Here is a 22433-nt window from a genome sequence, read left to right on the forward strand (position 1 = left end):
GCGAGGGTGACGGAGACGGATCGGCGGCGCGAGGGGTAGAGTTCCCCTGTGTGGCGGCTGCGATTATATATGACGGGGTGGCTGTGCGGTGGCGGTGTGGAGGCCCTTATAGATTTTGCCCTGGACGAGTGGCGCCCGCGCGTTATCCGCCGTCGTCCCTGCGCGCGCGAAACTTTCTTCCCGCCGCCGCCGCTGCCATCGTCGTCGTTGTCGTCGTCGTCGTCGTACACCGCCGTTGCTGCCGCACACGCACACGCACAGCGAACCGAGCGCACCACGGTCACGGCGACGACGTTCACGGGGACGAACGCGCGTCGGTTGCAGCACCAGCTACGGTGGACAGCATCAGCACCGTTGACGGCCGCGCCGACCGGCAGTGACATTTGCGCGACTCTTCGTACGGCCATGGATTTCCGGGCGAACGCTCATCTCGGACCCGGTTCGACTTTTGCGCCGTACGATGATGATAGTAATAAAAATAATGTTATTAATAGTACGTTTGTGCGGCACCGTCCGACGAATTGTGTGCGGACTGCTCGGACGAGATGAGAAATATGAAAAAAAACGGACGATCCGGAGAGTTTTTCGAGGTATTTATTTTAGAGTTCAGAGACACGATGGTGTGCAAACAGGCGTTTAACGTAGTATAATACAATATTAATATAGTGGTATTGTGCCGACGAAATCGATGTCATTCGAATTCTGAATCCAATAAGTCTCGGTAACACGCTATTACCAAGTTCGGGAACCTCACAATGCGTGCGATTATGCTGTACTCGTACCGAAATTTTATGATTTTATTTAGGGCACGTATTTTTTGTTCAAATTCGTAACTTACGGTTGAATGTAGATACCTAGATACCTTTTTGAATCTGATTAAACGCGAGCGCGTTTCATAACACTCCGGATAAAACAAAACCTGCTTAATTAAATCTTACTCGTTGTCACATAATATTTTTTGAAGTGAATGGATAATATTCTTAAATACTTTACATACATAATCACAGGTGTATTGAAAATAAACAGCGTTCTGTGGACAATCGTTAAAATCGTATAATTGTTTTTGAAATCGTCATGTACGATATATAAGTAGGCACTCTTCTAGGTAATTTATCTAGCCATTTTCGTTAGTTAATTTGTTTTTCTAATCGGTATCTACTTTTTTGTTTGTATATGTAATTATTAGTTATAATTTTAAAACTAATATTAAATAAAATTTTTTTTTTATTAAATATGCCATTTTTTAAAACATGTTTTGGCAAAAATAACGACATAAATATTTACACATTACAACTTTTTTATTACATAAAAATCCGCGTCCTAATTATTATTATCAAGATATTATAATCATTGCACGCAAACTTTTAACTATATAGGTACAATGTAAATAGTTATACGACGTTAAGACATAATATCATTATAAATTATATTGTACTGGTACCTACTTCAAACACGATAACCCTTAAATTTCATAAATGATTAATACTTATTAATTTCTCACCAGTCACCACTATATAATAACGATACTCTTATATTTTTTATGAGAAATAGCATTATTATTTGTTATTATTTCGGATCACCCTAATCGTGATAGTAAAGACTTTAAGCATGCACTTTTGAGAGCAACTTTCCATTATTAGACCATTATTATTTTTATTTGTTAGAGTTTGTTGGTAAATTTAGATCATTTTTACAGATTTCTATTAATATTTAAATTTAGTAGCATAAATGTATAATAATATATCTTAATCTGTTTGAATTTAAATATACGCAATGAATGCGAGAAGATCAATCAAACAGTGTTCTACCCTTATATCATTTAGGTATGACTAGTAGTATAGAAATAAAATCGGGAGAATTTTTATTGTATAATTTTTATAAATTAATAAGGATTTATTGCTTACTAATAGTTATTTAAAAGTTTTTTTTTTTACGAGTAGATATATTTTTGGTTATTTATTGGACAATTTATAACCTGTAAGTTTTATTTCATGATAATTATGTTTGATATTTTAATTGATGATATAAGTGCCTTGATTAAAAGAAATTACCCAGGAGTAACGCTTTTAAATTTAAAAAAAGTAATAAACTTATTATGAAAATTGAAAATTTTCGAAAATACCGGTAAAAATAAAAATAAATGATAAGTTCGAATTTATTTCATAGGCTCTTTTTTAATCATATTACTTCGATGGTAAATAATGAATTAGTTTAAATAATTGCAACTATTCTCTGCACATCATAATGATTCTTATTGACTCAAATTTATAAATATAGATTATCGTAACAATACAAATAGAGTTATCGAATTTCATAACTAAAATATGAGATATAAATAAAAGATTCAAAAAAATGAAGTTCATGGTTAATTAATTCTGTATAATACATGTATGTAGGTATTGTAGGTATACAGGATAGAATCACCAAGTACGCTTACTTCCTTTTATTCTTTAGTAATTCATTCGTTTAAATTCTAATTTTTGTAATTTATAAGTAAGTACTTATATTTTAAACATATTTATAAATAATTACTATTCATCTCAAATTAGCAGTTGTCTTTATAAGGTACAAACATTTTTTTTTCAAATAAAAAATCACATCTTTTACTGTAAATTGTTACACGGATAATTTTTTTTTTAATATGTTGATATATTGTTTTTATCATATTAATATAACTATAGCTTGAAATTTAAACTTAAGGTTGCAGAATAATTGTTAAGCTGTGTTCTAAGAATAAAAGTATATATCTACTTAATTGAATTTCATATATAGGGTTTATGATTATTTGAAAATAATAGTAAATAGTAGGTAATTAATATCAATTTATTAATATTTTATGTTTATAAGCATTGTTGAACCTAGGCAAAAATTTATTTTAAAATTATTTAAAAGAAATTGCTACACACATTTATACATACAGACATAATTATAATTTAATTTAATTCATACCTATACTATTAACAAAATTTTCTGGAAGAATAACATAAACTTTATGACATTGGATATTCACCAGTCAACATATCTTTAGTAAACTATCATAATGTATTGATGATTTACTTTCCATCAATTTTTGATATTTTTATGTAATTTAAAAACAAAGAACAAAAATATTTGAATTTTCACGAAATTTCAACATTAATATTTTTTATACGTACATGATAAATTTTCAAAATATTTTAATTCTATACTTAAGCTATTTATAAACATTTGATATTTTCAATTTTTTTTTTTATTAGTTTTAATGAAAAAAATTTCTTAGTTGAATACCAACTAAATTCATCATAAATTGCTTATAAATTATAATTCATATTGTAACTAATAAATCCAAAAATATATTTAAATACAGTTTTTTTTATAGATATTTTAAGTTAAAATTTTAATGAAATTAAATATTTAAACGAAGAATAATGATTTTAGACATTTTTTTTGTAATTTAAAAATATTATTTGTGGATACTTAAAATTTTTTACGGATATATTATATTATATATACCTGATTATAAAATTGTCTTTTTGACAAAAATTTACTCAACCTACTATATTACTAATATTGAAATAAATTTACTTTAATAGCATTATAAATATTAAAAACTAGCTTCACTCAGAATCATTTTTCGTATGCAATGATAAATCACTGAATACAAAACACTTCTATTATAATGACTTACACAACACAAATATAACAAAGTACACTCGATTCCTTCTATACAGCAAGGCGGTATAGTATCTACTTTCTCCCTTTTTAATTTTATATTAAATATATTAATTAGTTAATCATTTATTTTTTATTATCTACATTATTAGCAATAGCTTATCAGTTTTCACTGTTTTTATTAAAAATGTAATGTAATTCATGTCATACTTCAAACATTTTTGTTTTTATTAATTGATACAAACTTTTTAATGTTATTTTTTTAAATTTTTTCATACTTTTACATACTTTCTATTTTCTACTGTAGTATTTATATTTAAATACATTTATAATAGATAATTATTTTTCTGTAAATTTTAAGACTATTGATAAATTTTTAGTAAAACGGATATTTTTTGAGAATTATCACAAGTTGTCATAAATAAATATATTGTTTTAATTCTATATTTACATTTATTTTTCATTCTAGATAAGTCAATAAAATTCATAATCCATAACTAATAACCTTCAAACGTTTGATAAAAAATATCAAACCACTCCCTATTTTTATAGTTATGTGTATGACTGTATAAGTATATTGTATGTTGCAATATGAATTTTTCAGTAGTAATAATCTTTCTTAATTTTTCAGTAATACAGTTTTAAGCAACTTGTTGTTTTTTTGAGTTTATTTAAAATATTTATCTATACAATTATAAATGTTATCTTTTAACGTAATTTTAAACAAGAATATAACATTATACATTTTAATTATAAATATATTTGTTTTTTGTATATATGGATGAGTTGTGTATAGTTATGTAAAACAAGTTATTATAGTCTTTAGGTAAGAATGATATTTTTCGAACACTATTCGTATGCTGAATTGGCGTTATGCCATAGAATATTTTTAAAAAAAATAACCAGCAACAATGGATAATAAACGAGAATTGTCATACCTACTGACATAAATTCAGAAAAAAAAATTTTTTCAGTGAAATTTATTAACTATTTTATTTAACAAGTGCCTTCTCATTAAGTCATTATGGTGTATTGTATGTTTCCACTTAATATTTATATACGTGGGATTCATTACTTCATAAGTCCATCCACTACTTATTTTTAAATTAATTTAGCGTAATTACTGATATTAATAATTTATATCACTCAGTCGAACACTGAATAGTTAAAATAATTCATTGCGTGTTTTTGTAGTATAAAGGATAAAAAATGTTAGTAAATAGTTTTATTGGCATTATATAAAATAGTATTAAAACTAAAAAATATGTATCATCGTTTTTTTATTTGAATATAGGATAATATTATTCATGCATATATATATAACATAATATAAAATGCAATGTTTCAGAAAAGTGTCGATTATTTAAGATTATAATAGAAAATATGACGGGTCGGCAGATACGTCGTTTGCTATACGGACTGCTGATTTTAGCGTTATTTGTCATTGTTATACACAATGGCCGTACTGCTTATTGGCTAGTCAAAGATGAACATTACTTAAAACAGTCGCCCTTTCCCACCGAAGACCAGCAAGATTACAACGAACAACAGGTAGTTTAGACAATTTTCTACAATTTCTACAATTGTAAAAACAATGACATTACTATATATGACTGTAAGCTTGCGATCTGCATCCATAGGAATAGTTCACTAATATAGTTATCAAAGCAATTGAAATGTTTAAGTATATGAATAAACCTGTTTTTAGTCAATTATAACTTTTTTTTGTACCAAAAATGAACTGCCTTTTGTAGCTTATTTTATTTCACTAAACATCTTTAGAAAAATTTAAGTTGACCAATAATTTGTTAAAAAAATATGCTAATATAATTTATAAATTATCCAACAATTAATCGTAAAAATAGTATTGTAATTATTATAAAATATTTTAACATGTATGAAAAGACTTATGATAAATATACACTGTATACATATTTATATATATGTGTATATTATATACATGTATGTGTAATAAATTACAAAAATATGATTTTAGAACAGCTATTATAGTACTTCAGTAGTAAAATAATACTGTATAGTCGTTTAAAGATTATAATATGACAAGTGTAAAAAAAAAAGTAATTTTTATAGTATGGATTATAAAAGTTGAATATTAAATAATAATAAATTAATACATATCTTATAACTGTGTTATTTACATAAAAAAAAAAAAACAGATATCAACTAAGGCGAGTCAACATGGCGTTATTATAAGATATATAAAAACTAACAATTAAGTTTTTATGTGTTAGAATAAAGTATATTTATAAACACTAAGCATATGATTCCCTCCCTGGCTAAATATATATTTTTAATTTTATATAAAGTTACCAAAATATAAACGGGGTTTTTAAGAGTTGACAAATAAATTCATATAAATGTACATATAAAAAAATAAAAGGGTTTACATCTCTTAGGAAAATGTTATCAAATAGTACCAATAAATTATTTTTATTTGGGCTAAATTAAATCCGTGACTTGTGAGTATTATTGATGTAGATTAATTCAAAACGACTTAAACTTACAGAACTTACAATACTTGGAATCACCAATTCAATCTTTGACATACAGTTCTTCAATGATGGAATCGAACGAAATTTCAAAATTACAATTACCGTGGTATTTTAAAGGTAAATCTTTAATTTCCTAGTGAATATAAAAACTAAAAGAGATTGTAGCATCACATATTTTATATAATTCCGGAAATTATCATAATGATTAATGCAAATTTGATAAACCACGCTAATATCAATCAAATGATTGTAAATTTTTAACCAATTAACATAATATGTTTAATCTTGATTTTATCAGATGGTTCGCTGAGGCCAAACAGAGCTAAAAAAAATACTATAACTGGACAAAGAACTACACAGGTGTGGCCTAAGGAACAAAAAACTGGTGATCGCATTGAAAACCAACTAATGTTTATACCACCTAATTATCGATACGACGATGAACCAATGAAGACAATTTTACTTTTCAATGGTTTAAGTAATTGGATGGTAGAGGATGGGCAGAATATATTTATTTCAAAACAATGTCCAGTAAATAGATGTACTATTACTTCAAAAAAATCAGAAGCTTCAAATGTGGACGCAATTTTATTTCGTGATCATTTTTCACATCCCGGTCACAGAAAAACTGGCAAACAAGTAAGATCGACAATTCATTATACTTTAAAACCATATACAATTAAAATTAATTGTGTATATATAAGACATGTTAACGATCAATGGTAGTAATTAGTAATTATACCTACATAAACATAATATAATAATAACATTTATAATACGTTTTGAATTTTTTCTATAGGTATACTATATTATATTAAAAACAATAAAGTTATCATTTATGTATATATAATATTTGTATAAATGATACAACATTTTTAACATTGCAGGTATGGATTTTATATTTTCTCGAATCACCGTACCATACAGAACTAATTACTTACAACGATGTGTTCAACTGGACAGCAACGTATAGACACGATAGTGACATCGTCACGCCATACGAACGATGGGCGTACTACGATCCGTCCGTGACACAAGTTGAACGATTAGATCGGAATTACGCGTTTAATAAAACAAAACAAGTGGCATGGTTTGTATCAAACTGTGGTGCCAAAAACGGCAGATTACAATACGCAAGAGAATTGGCCAAATATATATCAGTAGATGTGTATGGCGTATGTGGACAATTCAAGTGCCCTAGATCGGATAAGTGTTTTCAAATGTTGGAACATGATTACAAATTTTATTTGGCTTTTGAGAATTCAAACTGTTTCGATTATGTGACCGAAAAGTTTTTCGTTAACGGCCTCCAGTAAGTAAATAACTGAATAGTTTAGGATTTACGTATTTAGGTTTAATGATTCTAATAATTATAATTTCTTATATCGTTCAAATGAACCGAATAATGCGTAAAGAATTAAAGTATAATTTGTGAAAAAAATAAATTTTTGTAAAAAGTAAACAGTGTGAGAAACTTTTGTTTTGAACCGAACAATAACTATAGTAGTTTTGTTACCCGCCTTTTATTACTTTATACGGTAACTTTGAACGATTATATTATAATTTATAACTAACCAGTGGCGCATACAATGGAGCGTAGAGTTGAAATGTGGTCTGTTAGATACCACCCGAATATTTATTTTTAATACTATATATTTTATGCTTAGCGAAAATATACGCATTTAATAAAATATAACTTACTATACTCATCTATCTGATCTCACTTAAGTCGAGTTAATTCGGATCCACAAGATAACAGTAAAATGCTATGTGCCTAGTGATTGATGAAAAAGTAATAGACAAAATTAATAAAAGAGAAAAGATTATTGAATATTAAGTTTAACTAATTAATTATTTTAGTAATCAACTACAAAATTAAGTGTATTAATTGTAGACATATATTTTATTATAATACGTTATAGATGATTTGTATAGGTAATTTTAAGCGCGTTTAATTTTATAAATGTAAACGTAAACAATTATTATTCATTTTTTTTTTAAATTTTATAAATACCTCAAACTTTCTTTAAACATACTCTATTTTTTTTTTTTTTTTTTACATAAACTAGGTTTTTTAAACGGGTCTACTCCTGCCCTTGTAACTCGACAAAACAAGAGTTATGCATACTCTATTATTATCGCTGATACTATAGAATTAGATATAGATAAGACGATTTATTATACAAAGAAATATTATGTGAGTATGATTTGAAAATAATGAAATGGTTTGATACAGGCACAACGTTTTGCCGATCGTAATGGGCGGGCGCCGAGAGGACTACGAGCGGTTAGCGCCTAGACGGTCGTACGTGCACGTGGACGATTACGAGTCACCCAAGCGATTGGCCGAGTACCTGCGGCGATTGGACGCCGACGACGACCTGTACAACGAGTACTTCCGGTGGAAGGGCACCGGCGAGTTTATCGACACAAAGTTCTTCTGTCGGCTGTGCACTATGCTGCACGACGACGGCGCACCTGCCAAACACTACCGGAACATCAACGACTGGTGGCGCGGCCCGGGCGTCTGCAACAATGCTATGCCGTGGCGGCGGTTCATCGAGTCGACGGTCCAGACCGGCGGAGTGCGCGACCCGCGGTCGGCGGTCAACCGCGATTAGCGTTTACCACGAGCGGCGGCCGTAGCGTTCAACTACATCACGGGACGTCGGCGACGTCAGCGTGGCCGCCGCATCGTTGGCGGGCCACCGTCGCCGCCGCCACCACCGGACGCCGACTTTTGGCGATCCGGCGGCGCCGCTCGGAAGATACCACAGCCGTCACGTCCGAACGTCCGGAAACAGCCGTCGGCACCGATGACGCCACCGCCGCCACACGCGCGCATGTCGAGCGCTGCACGAAGACGGCGGAGAGGCCGTCGGAAGAACTTCCGCGACGAGCGTCAGCCTGCACGTCGTCGTGCATAGACGACTTGTCGTTCCAGCTCCACTGTACACACACGCGACGTCCGACTTCCAGTGTCGTGTCTATTTGTAATTATTCGTTGTAAAATATTTTGTAATCGCCGAAACCCGATATTGTCTCCACTGCCAACCCTATACAATAATAATGTTCAAACTCCACAAGTCGAGTGGTCTCCGCGTGTACAGCTGTCGACTAATAATAAATAAATTAACTACAAACGGTTGCGTGAGTCGATCCGACTTGATTCGATTCGTAGCTATCAACCGCGTCTCGATTAATCGACTACCCACTCACCCATCTAGTCATATGACACAATATCGTAGAAAACGGTGAATTTTATTTATTTTTTTTTTGTACATTTAATATTATTAATTCCCCCGCGGTATACGACCATGTTGCTATCAATATACACAGATTTTTTCCCGATTTACTGCACCTCCATTGGTACACAAATATCACATTCACAATAATTGAAATGTTCAAAAAATAATTAACAAATATAATATTATTCCATAATTGACGTTAATGGTTAAGTGAAACCTTGTAAAAAAGCAAAAAGTACAAATTAATTAAATCATAAAAACAAAAAATTATACTTGTTTAATAGAGAACGATTTTTCAAACAACAAATATTATAATATTTTATGGTAAATATTATTTACTTTAACTTTACAGTGGATTTCAGTGATGGTTATGTTCTATTATATTATAATATGAATGTCATAATAAAAACGTCTTCTACTGGAATGATATTATTGAAATTTTACAATTATTTTATTTATTATGTGTCTTTATACATATTTTAATATCGACTGAATTATATAGACATATTAAACTTATATATTTGCTGATGTAACAACTGTTATGCATTAAATTATTCGCGATATTATTTAGATAATTGTGTTAATGTTTGTTGAGTAGTATTTTTTTAAGTATTACATTGTGACGACTAGGTTTCATTGTTATTAATATTATATTGCACAATATATTATTTTATACCTCCTGTGATAATAAAGTGATATTTTTTTATTTACGTTATTAGGCGCAAATGTATATAAAATATTTCTTAAATGCTTGTATTTATATATATGATATAATATTACTTAATAATACATTTTGTGTGTAAAAACTACTAAAGAATTACTTAAGCGCCATTTTCTCATGAATATTTGCGCCTATTCGATCTTATTTAAAATTACATTATAGTAAATTAGCTTTTAAGTTTAGTATTATGAAATTAAATATTAGAAAAAACTTTCAAAACGGTGCTGAAGCATCAATTGGAATTTTTTTAATAATTTTATGTTAAAAAATTGTTACAAATAAATAAATAAACCTTGCGTTATAATTGCATTGAAAATAAATGTAATAGTTGTATTTATAAATTATTATACTATGTGCCTATATTTATCAATTGATAATAAAATTATTTTGTAGAATAATAACTATATTTATTTATTATCAATAAATAATAAACGACAATTTTATAAAATTACTACCATTAGAAAATACAATATTATCATAAGTCATAATAACCTTATAAACGGTTGATTAAGTACACAACAACATTACACAAATATAGTTATCGCTTTCAGGATCCTGTAATAGCTTATGCATAAGGTTTATGCAACGCTAAGAGTTGCGGCGCAGTCATAGGACTGTTAAAATTTTATTTTGCCAATTCAGAAACGTAATTAGTAGCAAGATTTTCTCTAAGAATAACATATTCCTATTTTTACATGTAAATATTTTGTAGAACAAATTGATTTGTATGTAGGAAAATAGAACACTATGTCACTATGCAATTCTAAATGCCATGACAATTTGTCTTGTCGAAATAAATAATTTATTTAATGCCTATAATAATAATATTATCCTAACATGTACTTATTTTTACATTCCCCTAGTTAAAATAAATTTAAGCTATCGTTATAAAAATAACGGATTTTCACTAGACAATTCTAGTTTTCACCAATATATTTTAGGCATAACTAGTTTTAATTAAACAAAAGTAAGTTAAAACTAGTTTTTACGATGAACGTTTTAGTTATTTCTAGTTTTAACTATTTGAAACCAGAATTAACTAAAGAAATTTTTGGAAACTATATAGTTTTGACCGATTTTTAGTTTTAACTGTAACGTTAACATTAAACCAATAATGAAGTTAAATGGCAAAATATCAACAATAAGTTAGATATGAATATTAAATACCTAATGTTAATCAATTATAAAGTACACAGGAAATTAGTGTTTTTTATATGTTAAGTATATTATCATAAGGTATTTATTATTGATTAGTTTTAAGTCATAAAGTTTATGATCCACTTACTCTGTGACTTGTGGTTTGATTCGATCCTTAAATTATATTACAAACATGACCATATATTAAACTCGTACTTTATGTCTACATAAACACTACAAATATATTTTGTTTGGAATACGCAACAAACCAAGCCAGTGTATAAATAGAAAATTAAAAACAATCAAGTCATGATTTAATTAACAAGTTACCAGTAAATTATTTCATAAAAATTAGTTGATACATTCATAATATACGAAAATTATAGATAATAATCATTAGGTATGTACTATGTAAATACTATGTCTATTTTACTACATAGACATAAAATCTAATGCAATATCAATCCAATAAAAAGTATCAACAATATTTAAAGTAAGTAAGGACATACAATGACAGTATGACACCTTTAATTTTATTAAATTTAAATTAATTTTTATTTAATTTTATTTTAACTGAAATTTTTCACGCACACCTAACCTATTAAATATGAAATTGTTACTAAAAACTAATATGATTATAAAATTATGATATTTTATGTATATCGTATATCGTATATTTTATACATGACATTAAAAAATATAAATTGCTCTTTAATATATGTATATTGTATAATATATACATAGGTATTTTTACATAGTATACTATAACCTAACCATATTTTTGTTGAAATTTTTCACTTCTAACTTTGAAATAGCTATCTAAACATATAGGTGTACAATTGTAATATATAAATAATAAATATTGGTTTTAAAAAAATGTAGATACTTAGTAGTTACTAAACATTATATAGTATTTATTAAGTATAAAAAATAAGTTAAATAAATGGCGTTTACAATAACGTCCAGCATAACCAAAACCTTTAGAGAAAAGTAGGCACAAACACATAACGGGTCAGAGAATACATAATTTACTAAACGGGCTGTTGGTCCTTATGTTAATTGTTATTTATCATTATTATTTACGGATTTTTTACTGCGTATTTTCCAATTAAGAATAGACATTATTCGACACGATTGTACAGCTATGGGATGAAAATGATGACTCAAACAAACGATGATGAAAAGATAAGATATAAATAAGTACTTAAAAAAAGAATAAATAAATTACTAGCTGTTATAAATATGTTATCATATAAAATAAGATGCAATATTTTCAACAATATTTGTAATTATTAATAGTGCTTTTATTGAAGATAGAGTACACATTTGACATACCCCTTCTAGTTATATCTTAATCGATAAGACATTTAAATACTCAGAAACGCACATTTTTTTACACTTTTGCATTACCTCTTTTAATTTTTTTCAATCCAACACTGATTATAAATAACTATATTAAAATTTAATTTAAGTGATTAAATTATAATATATTCAAATATATTTTTTAATATTCTTCAATGCAACATATAACTTAAAAAAATATAATCATAAATAAACGTATCATTCGACTTATTGATCAATTTTATTTGAATTGAATAAATATATATATACATATAAATGTATATTTTCTATTGATTAATCTGTATTTTGGAAATTACAGATTGTGAAAACTTTAAAATCACCATTTATAAATAAAAATTATGATCATGTAATAAAATGAAAAAAGTTTGATAAATCACATTTATCGACTTTACCATGGTACTTCAAAGGTTAGTACAATATTCTAGTATTTAAATATTTAATAAACTATAACAATACATTTAATACACACAGAGAGTTTGATGAGTATACTCTGACCATTCTATACCGTGGCATAAATAACGTTGATAGAACAAATAATATATTATATTATATGAAATCAAAAATATCAGGTTAAGGTATTATATAATTATAGTTAACTATATTTAATATTTGTTATGACTGAATCAAATAACATAATATTCAAGATAAAATATTTCTTGTTATGTTTTAATTAAATTTGATTTACGTGTATAAACAATTAACAATTTGATTTTGTTTCATGGAATTCAAATGCCTGATAAAGCGGAAGGAAGAAGATCCTATAACAGGAATTAGAATTTCACAATTATGGCCCGAAGAAAAATAAAACAGCGATCGTATAGAAACACAACTTATGTTTATACTACCCAATTATCAATATGAAAATACGCCAATCAAAAAAATTTTACTATACAACAGTATAAGCAATTAAATGTTAGATGAAGAACAAAGTGAATTTCTTTCAAGCGATTGTCTGGTAAATAGATGTACAATTTCAACTAAAATAAAATGTATTACTTCGATGGATGCAGTTATATTTCGAGAGGAGTTCTCTGATCCATTGTATGACATTGGATATAAAAAGATCAGTAAACAAGTATGAAAAAAATGTACATATATATTTAATTACTTTAATTATTATAGTTTATTATAAATTTTAGAATAAGTCTATTAAAAAACAAAAACATTAAAATTAAATATAAATGTAAATGTTTCTTAATAGATATAGATTTTCTTCTTTCTTCGATCAGCATATTACTTAGGATTTAATGTAGGAAACGATATGATTAACAGCTACATATTGACACGATAGTGATATCGTCATACCATATGCATGATGGGCATATTTCAAACATTCAATGACTCGAGATCAAACATTTAAATAGGAATTACCAATTGTAATACTGACAACAAAAGATTATTGTATGCTAAATCAATTGAGCAAATATATATCTGTTGATATGTTTGGTGAATGTAAAAGATTGAATAAGACAAAATCTGATAATTTTTTACAAATATTAAAACATGATTATAAATTCTATTTGGCGTTTGAAAGTTCAAATTGTATCGATTATGTAACAGAAAAGTTTTTTATAGAAGGACTTCAGTAAGTTTATAATTTTCTTAGTTATATATTATATTTAATAATGACGTTATAAACTAACTATTGAACTATTACTTTAATGTGATTTATATTAATTATTAAATATGTTTATATACAACAGTTAAAACTTTAAAATTGATAAACTGTACTTTTAAAGTTGTAAGTACCAGAAAACTTTAAAGAGCACTTAACAACATATAAATAATAAAATACATAATTTTAATAAACAAAAAAATACTTCTTTCTTTACGGTTTTACAATTTTGAAGAAATGTTTTTAATAATGTAATAAAGACAAATTTAATTGCATTAAACATTTAAAACTGATTCTAAAATAAAAATCGCTTTATCACTGTATTGATGTCTCTGACCATCCATGAATCTCATGTATAATATATTATACACGACTTTCTATGCGAACAGTTATAACTCACAGCTGCTTTGAAAGTACGAACGTATAAAATAATTTTCGATAGAACTAAAAATATTGTAACGATATAATTATCAGATATCAGCGGTTGATATAGGTACAACGTTCTGCCGGTCGTGATGGGCGGACGTCGAGAAGGCTACAGGCGGATAGCGCCAAGACATTCATACCTATACATGTGGACGACTTCGAGTCACTTGACGGTTAGCCAAGTATTTGCGATGGTTGGATGCCTACGAGTACTTTCGGTGGAAGGGCCCTGGCGAGTTTGTCGACACAAAGTTCCTCTGTCGGCTGTACGCGATGCTGCACGACGATGGTACACCGGCCAAGCACTACCATGATGTGGACCACTGGTGGCGAAAATCGGCCGTATGTGACTATTCGACGAAATGGTTGAAACTACTCACTGCCTTATAATCAGTGTTCGGATTAGCACCCGGGCTTGCAGTTGGAATGGTTTTTGCGGTCGCTCTCCTGCACCACAATCGTATCCATCGCCGCGAGCAAGTTCTGAGTATGTCGTGCGTAGGACATATTATGTTCTTTTTTATTGATTCACATAGACACAACTTCAGTATTTTTTTTTCTGAGGGGAATAGAATTATATAGTCAATAATATGTTATATATTCAGCATGATATGTCTACTACATACTAATAAAAAAAAAAACTATTAAGTAATAACAGCAGTCGTATCATTTCAGTTTTTCACTTTTTGGTGCAAACGATGTCAAAACGATGACAACTTATTTTTAAAGTTTAGTTATAAATTATAACAAATAGCAATAATGTGAAGTATACAGGCAATAAGATACAAATTTTGAACTACTAAAATACAATTTACAAATATTTTTTTCATATTTTAATGGAAAATAATCAATTTTTATGTTTTCTTAAAAAAAATAATAAACACAAATATGCTTATTTCTCATTAAAATTATTATTATTAAGTATAATATAGATATTCATGATTAATTATATGCATATGAATAAATTATTATATCTGCATATACACGTGTAAAAAAAAAATACCTGTATACTCACTTAACTGTTTTCAAAACAGTTGTTCAAACATGCATTGTTTCATAAAACAATATTTTGGTCACATTAAAAACCATGCAATTGGTCCTACTTACTTAGTTTCTATTGAATAGCAAAAAACATATTTTCTATCTATACATTTTATAAACTCTAAAACTAAATTATTATTCATTCTTGGAAGTTTTTAAAATAACCTTTAATGGATATTAGCTGTAAAGAAAAAATAACAATCAAACTTTTTGACCATTAAGAATGTAACTTATTTTATTAGTGTTATTAAAATATTAGTGACAATCAAACTATTGGATACATTTAATTGTAGATAATAAGTCTTAAAAATATATCATGACAAATCGACAATTACGTCTTCTACTGATTCTTGTATTATGTGTTTCTATTTTGTATAGTATTTTTACGGTGTATTGGTTAATTAAGAGAAGATATAATCTGAAGACGTTACAGCGACCAGGCGCGTATAATAAACCAAATGAGAATAATGTTTTGGATAATTATAATCAACAGGTAAATTATAGATTTTTATTGTTTTAATATTTCTTCATTTTAATAAATAAAAAAAATATATTAAAAATAGTATTCAATGAATATTTCTTTTGAATTAGTGAAAAATTCAACCAAAAATAAAATAATTTCATTTAATTAGCCATGTGTAAATTATGTAAAATACATTGAGTAATTTGCTGATAAAGATATACGTACAATACAATAAAATATGGTTTAATTTTATGCATTATAAATAAGTTATGAATAATAACTAATTATTGAGTAATTATCTGTCAATAAAGATAAGAACACACTCCTTGAATTGCCTCCCAAATTTAGATTGTTTACCTTTTCTTATTCGAATTATTGTGTTCGGGTGTTTTAGAAAACAATTTGAGTACACCTGAATATTATACATTTATACTAGTATTTTCTTTCATAGCATACCTAAAATAAAATTAATACATGTATAATAGTTACAATATGTACTATCGGTTATTATGTCAATTTTCGGAAAATTTAAAAATATAGTTTTATAACATCATATATTATATCCTAGAAAGATTAATTTATCGAGTGCAATCATTTTCATAATCTGTCAATCATGAATTATCTATCAGCTAAAAATGTACTCAATATTTCCCAACATAATAAGTTTTTTTTTGCACAACCATTACCGTAATGACGTATATAATAATATTGTTGGTACATCCTTCATAATAGAACGTTATTAATAAAAAATTATCAAACAGTTTTAATTTAAGATGGATTTAAGTTTGTATTTCAAAAAAATGTAGATAACGACAATAAACGATTCACATAAACGACTCGCATAAACGCCATAAGCATAATATGTTGTTTAAAAACAAATCAAATTAACAAAATATTCGATTGAAAAATTCTAAATTTATTCAAAATGATGGCAAAAGATCAACAGATACTCAGTGACAATCTATAATGTAAAACTTTAAAATTTATTTTTGAAAGACCAGCCAAATAACCTTACGATGAGATAAAAAATTGCAATTATATATACCTATACTTTCATTAAAAACTCGGGGGTAAATTGCATTAAAATGTATCTTAAAATGTAATTTATATTTAAAATTGTCTCAAAATATGAATGAAGTCTATTAAGTATTATATGCTCTATTGAGGTTAAACAATTTTTACATAAGAACTTTTTAATAATGAATATCCCATTACATAGTTTGATGATATATTCTTAAAATGACATTACAAAGTTTGTAAGAACGCTAAATACTTTAAATGTGGATTGAAATTTTGACTATTTAATCAAATTGTTCAATATTGTTATTCATTTTCAATATATTAATTGCATAATAATAATAATAATAATAAACATTTTTTCATAAAGTATAAAATTTAAGTATCATAAAAACTATCTTTCATGGAATTACACTATCAAAATTTTAAGTTAGAAATATTTTTATCTAATAAATTATGTTGAGCTTGTTCATTTAAATATTCTATTCAGTAGAACATGGAGTTTGACTAAAAATTTCTGGTGACAAGAAATAAGAATATTAAAAAAAAATTTTAAAAAAATAAAACCAAAAAGTAACGGACTTTATTGGTTATAAAAATTTAAATATTATAAATTATATGAAATATGAATTCAATAATTTGCTTTATTTATGTAACAAGACTAATATTAATTTAGTGCAAAACAAACTAAAAATCCAAAATATATATATTTTTACATTTTAATTTTGAATCTTTGATAATCAAGGAATTTAAAAATGTAAATGCGAAATAACATTAATCAAATTTATACAGAACCATCCATATTATTTGGAACCAATTATAACAGTAACACCTTATTACAAAGAAATGGAATGGAATGAAATTGCGAACCCACCTTTACCATGGTATTTCAAAGGTAATTATAATTCATAAATTTAAAAAAATAAATACGGTCGTAAGACGTAGATATAAATATTACTATTATGTGAATTGTGAGCGTGTTGTATAATTTGCAAAACTACCTAAATGGCTAGAATATACTATATATTTAATACTTAATTAATCATTATTCCATTGTATACTTATACACGACGTATAATTAATTATTAAAAATAACATTTTCGTTTTTTACTATTATAAATATATTATACAAATAATTATTATAAATTACAAAACATTGCTATGTATCATCATTGTTTTTTCAGATGGTTCAATAAAACCTACCAAAGCTTCATCAAGCTCTGGAATAAAACTTTCTCGGGTATGGCCGGAGGAACAAATAAATAGCGATCGCATAGAAGAACAATTGATGTTTGTACCACCAAATTACGAGTATAACAATGCACCAATTAAGTCAATTTTATTATTCAACAATGTTAATGAATGGATGGTTGATAGTGGGCAAAACGAATTTATTTCAAAAAATTGCCCAGTAAATAGATGCACAATTACTACAAATAAATCAAAAGGCTCAAACATAGATTCAATTTTATTTCGAAATGAATTCTCACGTCCAAGTCACATAAAGACCAATAAACAAGTAAGAATGAACATTTAAACAATGCTACAACTGGGATTTTTGTAAAATTCCTGCAGGTGCAGATAATTAATATTTTATGCAATTCCTAAATTAACACAGTAATCTATATAAATTGTAAGAATGTTCCACTTTTCCGGAAAGACTGACGTTTTCGTTTACAACTATCAGTATAATAATAAATGTTTCCATTTTCATCCACAATAAATTTCAGTTTTTACATTTTTGGTCACCCCTTATTACAAAACATATATTGGTTATTTCTATAAAATTTTATCCAGGAAATAGAATTCTAAAATATATTAAGACTGTTTTTGCGAGCATTCTTATTCAATATTAACTATTAATAAGTTGGTATTTAAAAATATATGTGTTAAAAAAGCGTAAGTTATTCAATAAATATTTTTAAAAATTATATTAATTCTTTGCCATATTTAGGTTCTATAATACTAAACTACAGTTTAAGTTAATACTGGAAAATTCAACATTTTTTGGTAAAAAAATATAATAATTATAATTAATGAGTATTTATCATCGAAAAACTAATTAAACTTAGCGATGTGAATGACAGGTTTGTGATGTTTTATGTTTTGGTTTATACGAGTATAAGCAATATACTTCAATCATAAAATATAATTAGTTATAGGCTGACCGTCTTCGCCCAGAATCGTTTTTTGTATGAAATGACGAAGTATGCTCGACAGTCAACATCTACTGCAGACTGCAGTGATCTCAAACTCAAATTACCTACGGGCCATATATTTTTTCAAAAAAAATTCGTGGGCCAAATTTTAAGTGTCACTTTTATACTTACACACTAGAAACTAAAGGCAAAATGAAGGCAAAAATACATACAAAATCCATTTATTTACTTTTTATTACTACAAAATTATCATTGAAAAAATATAATGATCGTTAACTTAAAAAAAAATTATAATTAAAATTTAAAAATAGCTTGAATATTTGATAATTTTTATTTTTGAGCTGCACTATTTTCATATTTTTGTTCAAAATGTATTTTTATTGCGGGCCGTATGTTTGAGACCACTGATCTACTGTCTGTATACATTATGGTATGGTTACCTATTTTCCCTCTTTTTAAAATTGTTGTATGCTCCACAGATATGGATTTTATTTATTAATAAGTCTGCATACTATACAGATTTGAACGTTGGCTATGATTTAATCAACTGGACTGCTACATATCGACATGATAGTGATATCGTTACGCCTTTTCAACGATGGGCTTATTACGATCCGTCAGTAACTCAAATTGAACAATTTAATCGAAATTACGCACGAAATAAAACGAAACAAATGTCGATAATTATCACAGATTGTAACACTAATTTTGACAAAGAACTATTTTATGCTAGAGAGTTGAGCAAATATAATATATCTGTAGATGTATATAGTGAATGTGGTGAATTTAAAAATATCGAATCTGATACATTTCTACAAATGCTGGATCAGAATTATAAATTTTATATGGCTATCGAAAATTCAAATTGTATTGATTACGTGACCGAAAAGTTTTTCGTCTACGGACTTCAGTAAGTACGGATATATTATTATTATTATTATTAAAAAAAAAAATTGTCTTTGCACCGTGAATATTTAATATATAATAATCATCAAATTATACAGAAAAAATATTCTTCTTTAGCTTTTAGTGATCGGTATATCATTGTTATGCTTAAACTAAATTTTAATAAATTTTGTTTATAACCAACAAATTGATTATTAAATATTGATAATTATTATAATATATAACACGAAAATCTGTATACTAATGGTATTCAACTCAGTAAACGTTTCGCATCTGCAGGCATAACGTATTGCCGGTCGTGATGGGTGCTCGTCGCGAGGACTACAATCGATTCGCACCAGAACGATCGTACTTACACGTGGACGACTATGAGTCGCCAGTACATCTGGCCGAGCATCTGCGGCAGTTGGACGCCAACGACGATTTGTACAACGAGTACTTCCAGTGGAAAGGTGCCGGCGAGTTTATCGACACAAAGTTCTTCTGTCGGCTGTGCGCGATGCTACACGACGACGGAGCGCCGACCAAGAGTTACCGGAACTTAAACCTCTGGTGGCGTGGTCCAGGTGTTTGCGTTGACCGTGGCCCCGAGATCCCGACACAATTGCCGGCACCGCCGTTAGCGGTTAATGACAGAGAAGAACAATAACGTAATTAAGAGCACTGGCGACGTCATCAGACTCATATATTTTGTATACATTATTATTTATTATCATGTATTGCACCTACTCTTATTATAGACTCTGATTCTCTCCTGACTCTCTGATCTTTTAAGTATCAACTCTTACACATACGTTTTTCTTACCCCTTTCACTCCCACCAACATCACATATTCAAATTATTTAAAATTTTAGTCAAATTAGTATGCAATTGACATGTATTTATAAGATAATTTTTATAATTTTCACACTATTTAGTTATTCATAAAACCAAACATTTCCCAAGAGAGTTAGAGTAATATATCTCCACCTCTCTCCTTCCACAAAGATAATTATTATATTTACATTAGAATTGTTTTCTTGTGCCAATTAATACACATATGATTAGCGTGAATTTCAAATTTGCACGATTAAACTCAAAATTTGCATATTATTTCACCGCTCTATATAAAATCCACTGAAAGTCGTATTATTTGACTTTACTGTGGAACTAAAAAAATTTTGAATTTGTTTATGTAAATTTGTCGTCCACTTTCTTTCTATTTTAACCTCTTCTTGAAAGTTTTTATTTTATGCATAATTAAATCCTGCAAATTACGTAAATAGCCTTGCAAATACAAATTATACTGAAATATTTTGAATATTATAAGGGGTTAGAAAATACCTTTTGCATGTTTTTTACAAGAATAGTACTATGGACGGGTTGAAATGCAGTTTTTGGGGTATACAATCATATAATTCCCCGCTTATAGTTAGTATACGTATTATATAGGTAGTTTAGTAGTTATATAGTCATATAAACCGTTCAAATTATATTCAATAACTTCATATTCATCAACCTTTTATGTTGTAAATTTAAACTTACTCTAACTTTGTCAATTTTATAATTAGAAACAAACTTTTTAAACAAATACAATTGTAAAAAAAATATATATTCTATTAGAATATATAAAAAAAAATTGATGCTGCCATTTAAAAAATAAATAAATTGTATTGTATATAAGTGTACCAAAAGTGTTAACATTTTGTAATTTTCTAAAAATATGTACTATGATACTAATTTCTGTTATCTTCCAAAAATCAAATATTTAGTGTTACACTTAGCGTGAACAATATATACTATATAAAGTCTATATACCTATAGGCATATAATATTATATAGGTAGGTACTATTTATTATTTACATACCGTAGTTTAAAGTATAGACGCATAAATATATTTGTAAACATGAAGTTATATGTATCATGAGTAAATAAGCGAATAATTTTTTTTAAAACAATTTCTTGTCAAAATTATAGCAATGATTATAAATAATTAGATAATCGAATTTATAAAGCTCTTAAACACTCCAATTTTCTTGCCGGCCGTAACTCGATGCTTTTAACTTTTGCCTCACAATTTTTCTTATTACCCATCATGGTTACAAGTTAACAATTTCATAGTAAATACTAATGGTAAAACGCATCATAAATCATAATAATTAATCGATACCTAATGTGAAATTATGATAATGTG

General features: G+C 27.6%; 1 protein-coding gene across 1 annotated transcript; it reads left to right on the forward strand.

Annotated features, from left to right (window-relative positions):
• Positions 1-228: 228 nt before the first annotated feature.
• Positions 229-21794, forward strand: LOC112593671. The gene is made up of 11 exons (XM_025338176.1): positions 229-590; positions 5000-5202; positions 6179-6281; positions 6463-6803; positions 7052-7476; positions 8401-8784; positions 16027-16207; positions 17987-18089; positions 18379-18713; positions 19833-20263; positions 20539-21794. The coding sequence occupies exons 1-11, from the start codon at positions 461-463 to the stop codon at positions 20906-20908; spliced, it is 3006 nt and encodes a 1001-aa protein (XP_025193961.1). The 5' UTR covers positions 229-460; the 3' UTR covers positions 20909-21794.
• Positions 21795-22433: the final 639 nt, after the last annotated feature.

This window comes from Melanaphis sacchari, unplaced genomic scaffold (genome assembly GCF_002803265.2).
Source record: "Melanaphis sacchari strain LSU unplaced genomic scaffold, SCAv2.0 Contig20_pilon_pilon, whole genome shotgun sequence".
Classification (NCBI taxonomy): domain Eukaryota; kingdom Metazoa; phylum Arthropoda; class Insecta; order Hemiptera; family Aphididae; genus Melanaphis; species Melanaphis sacchari.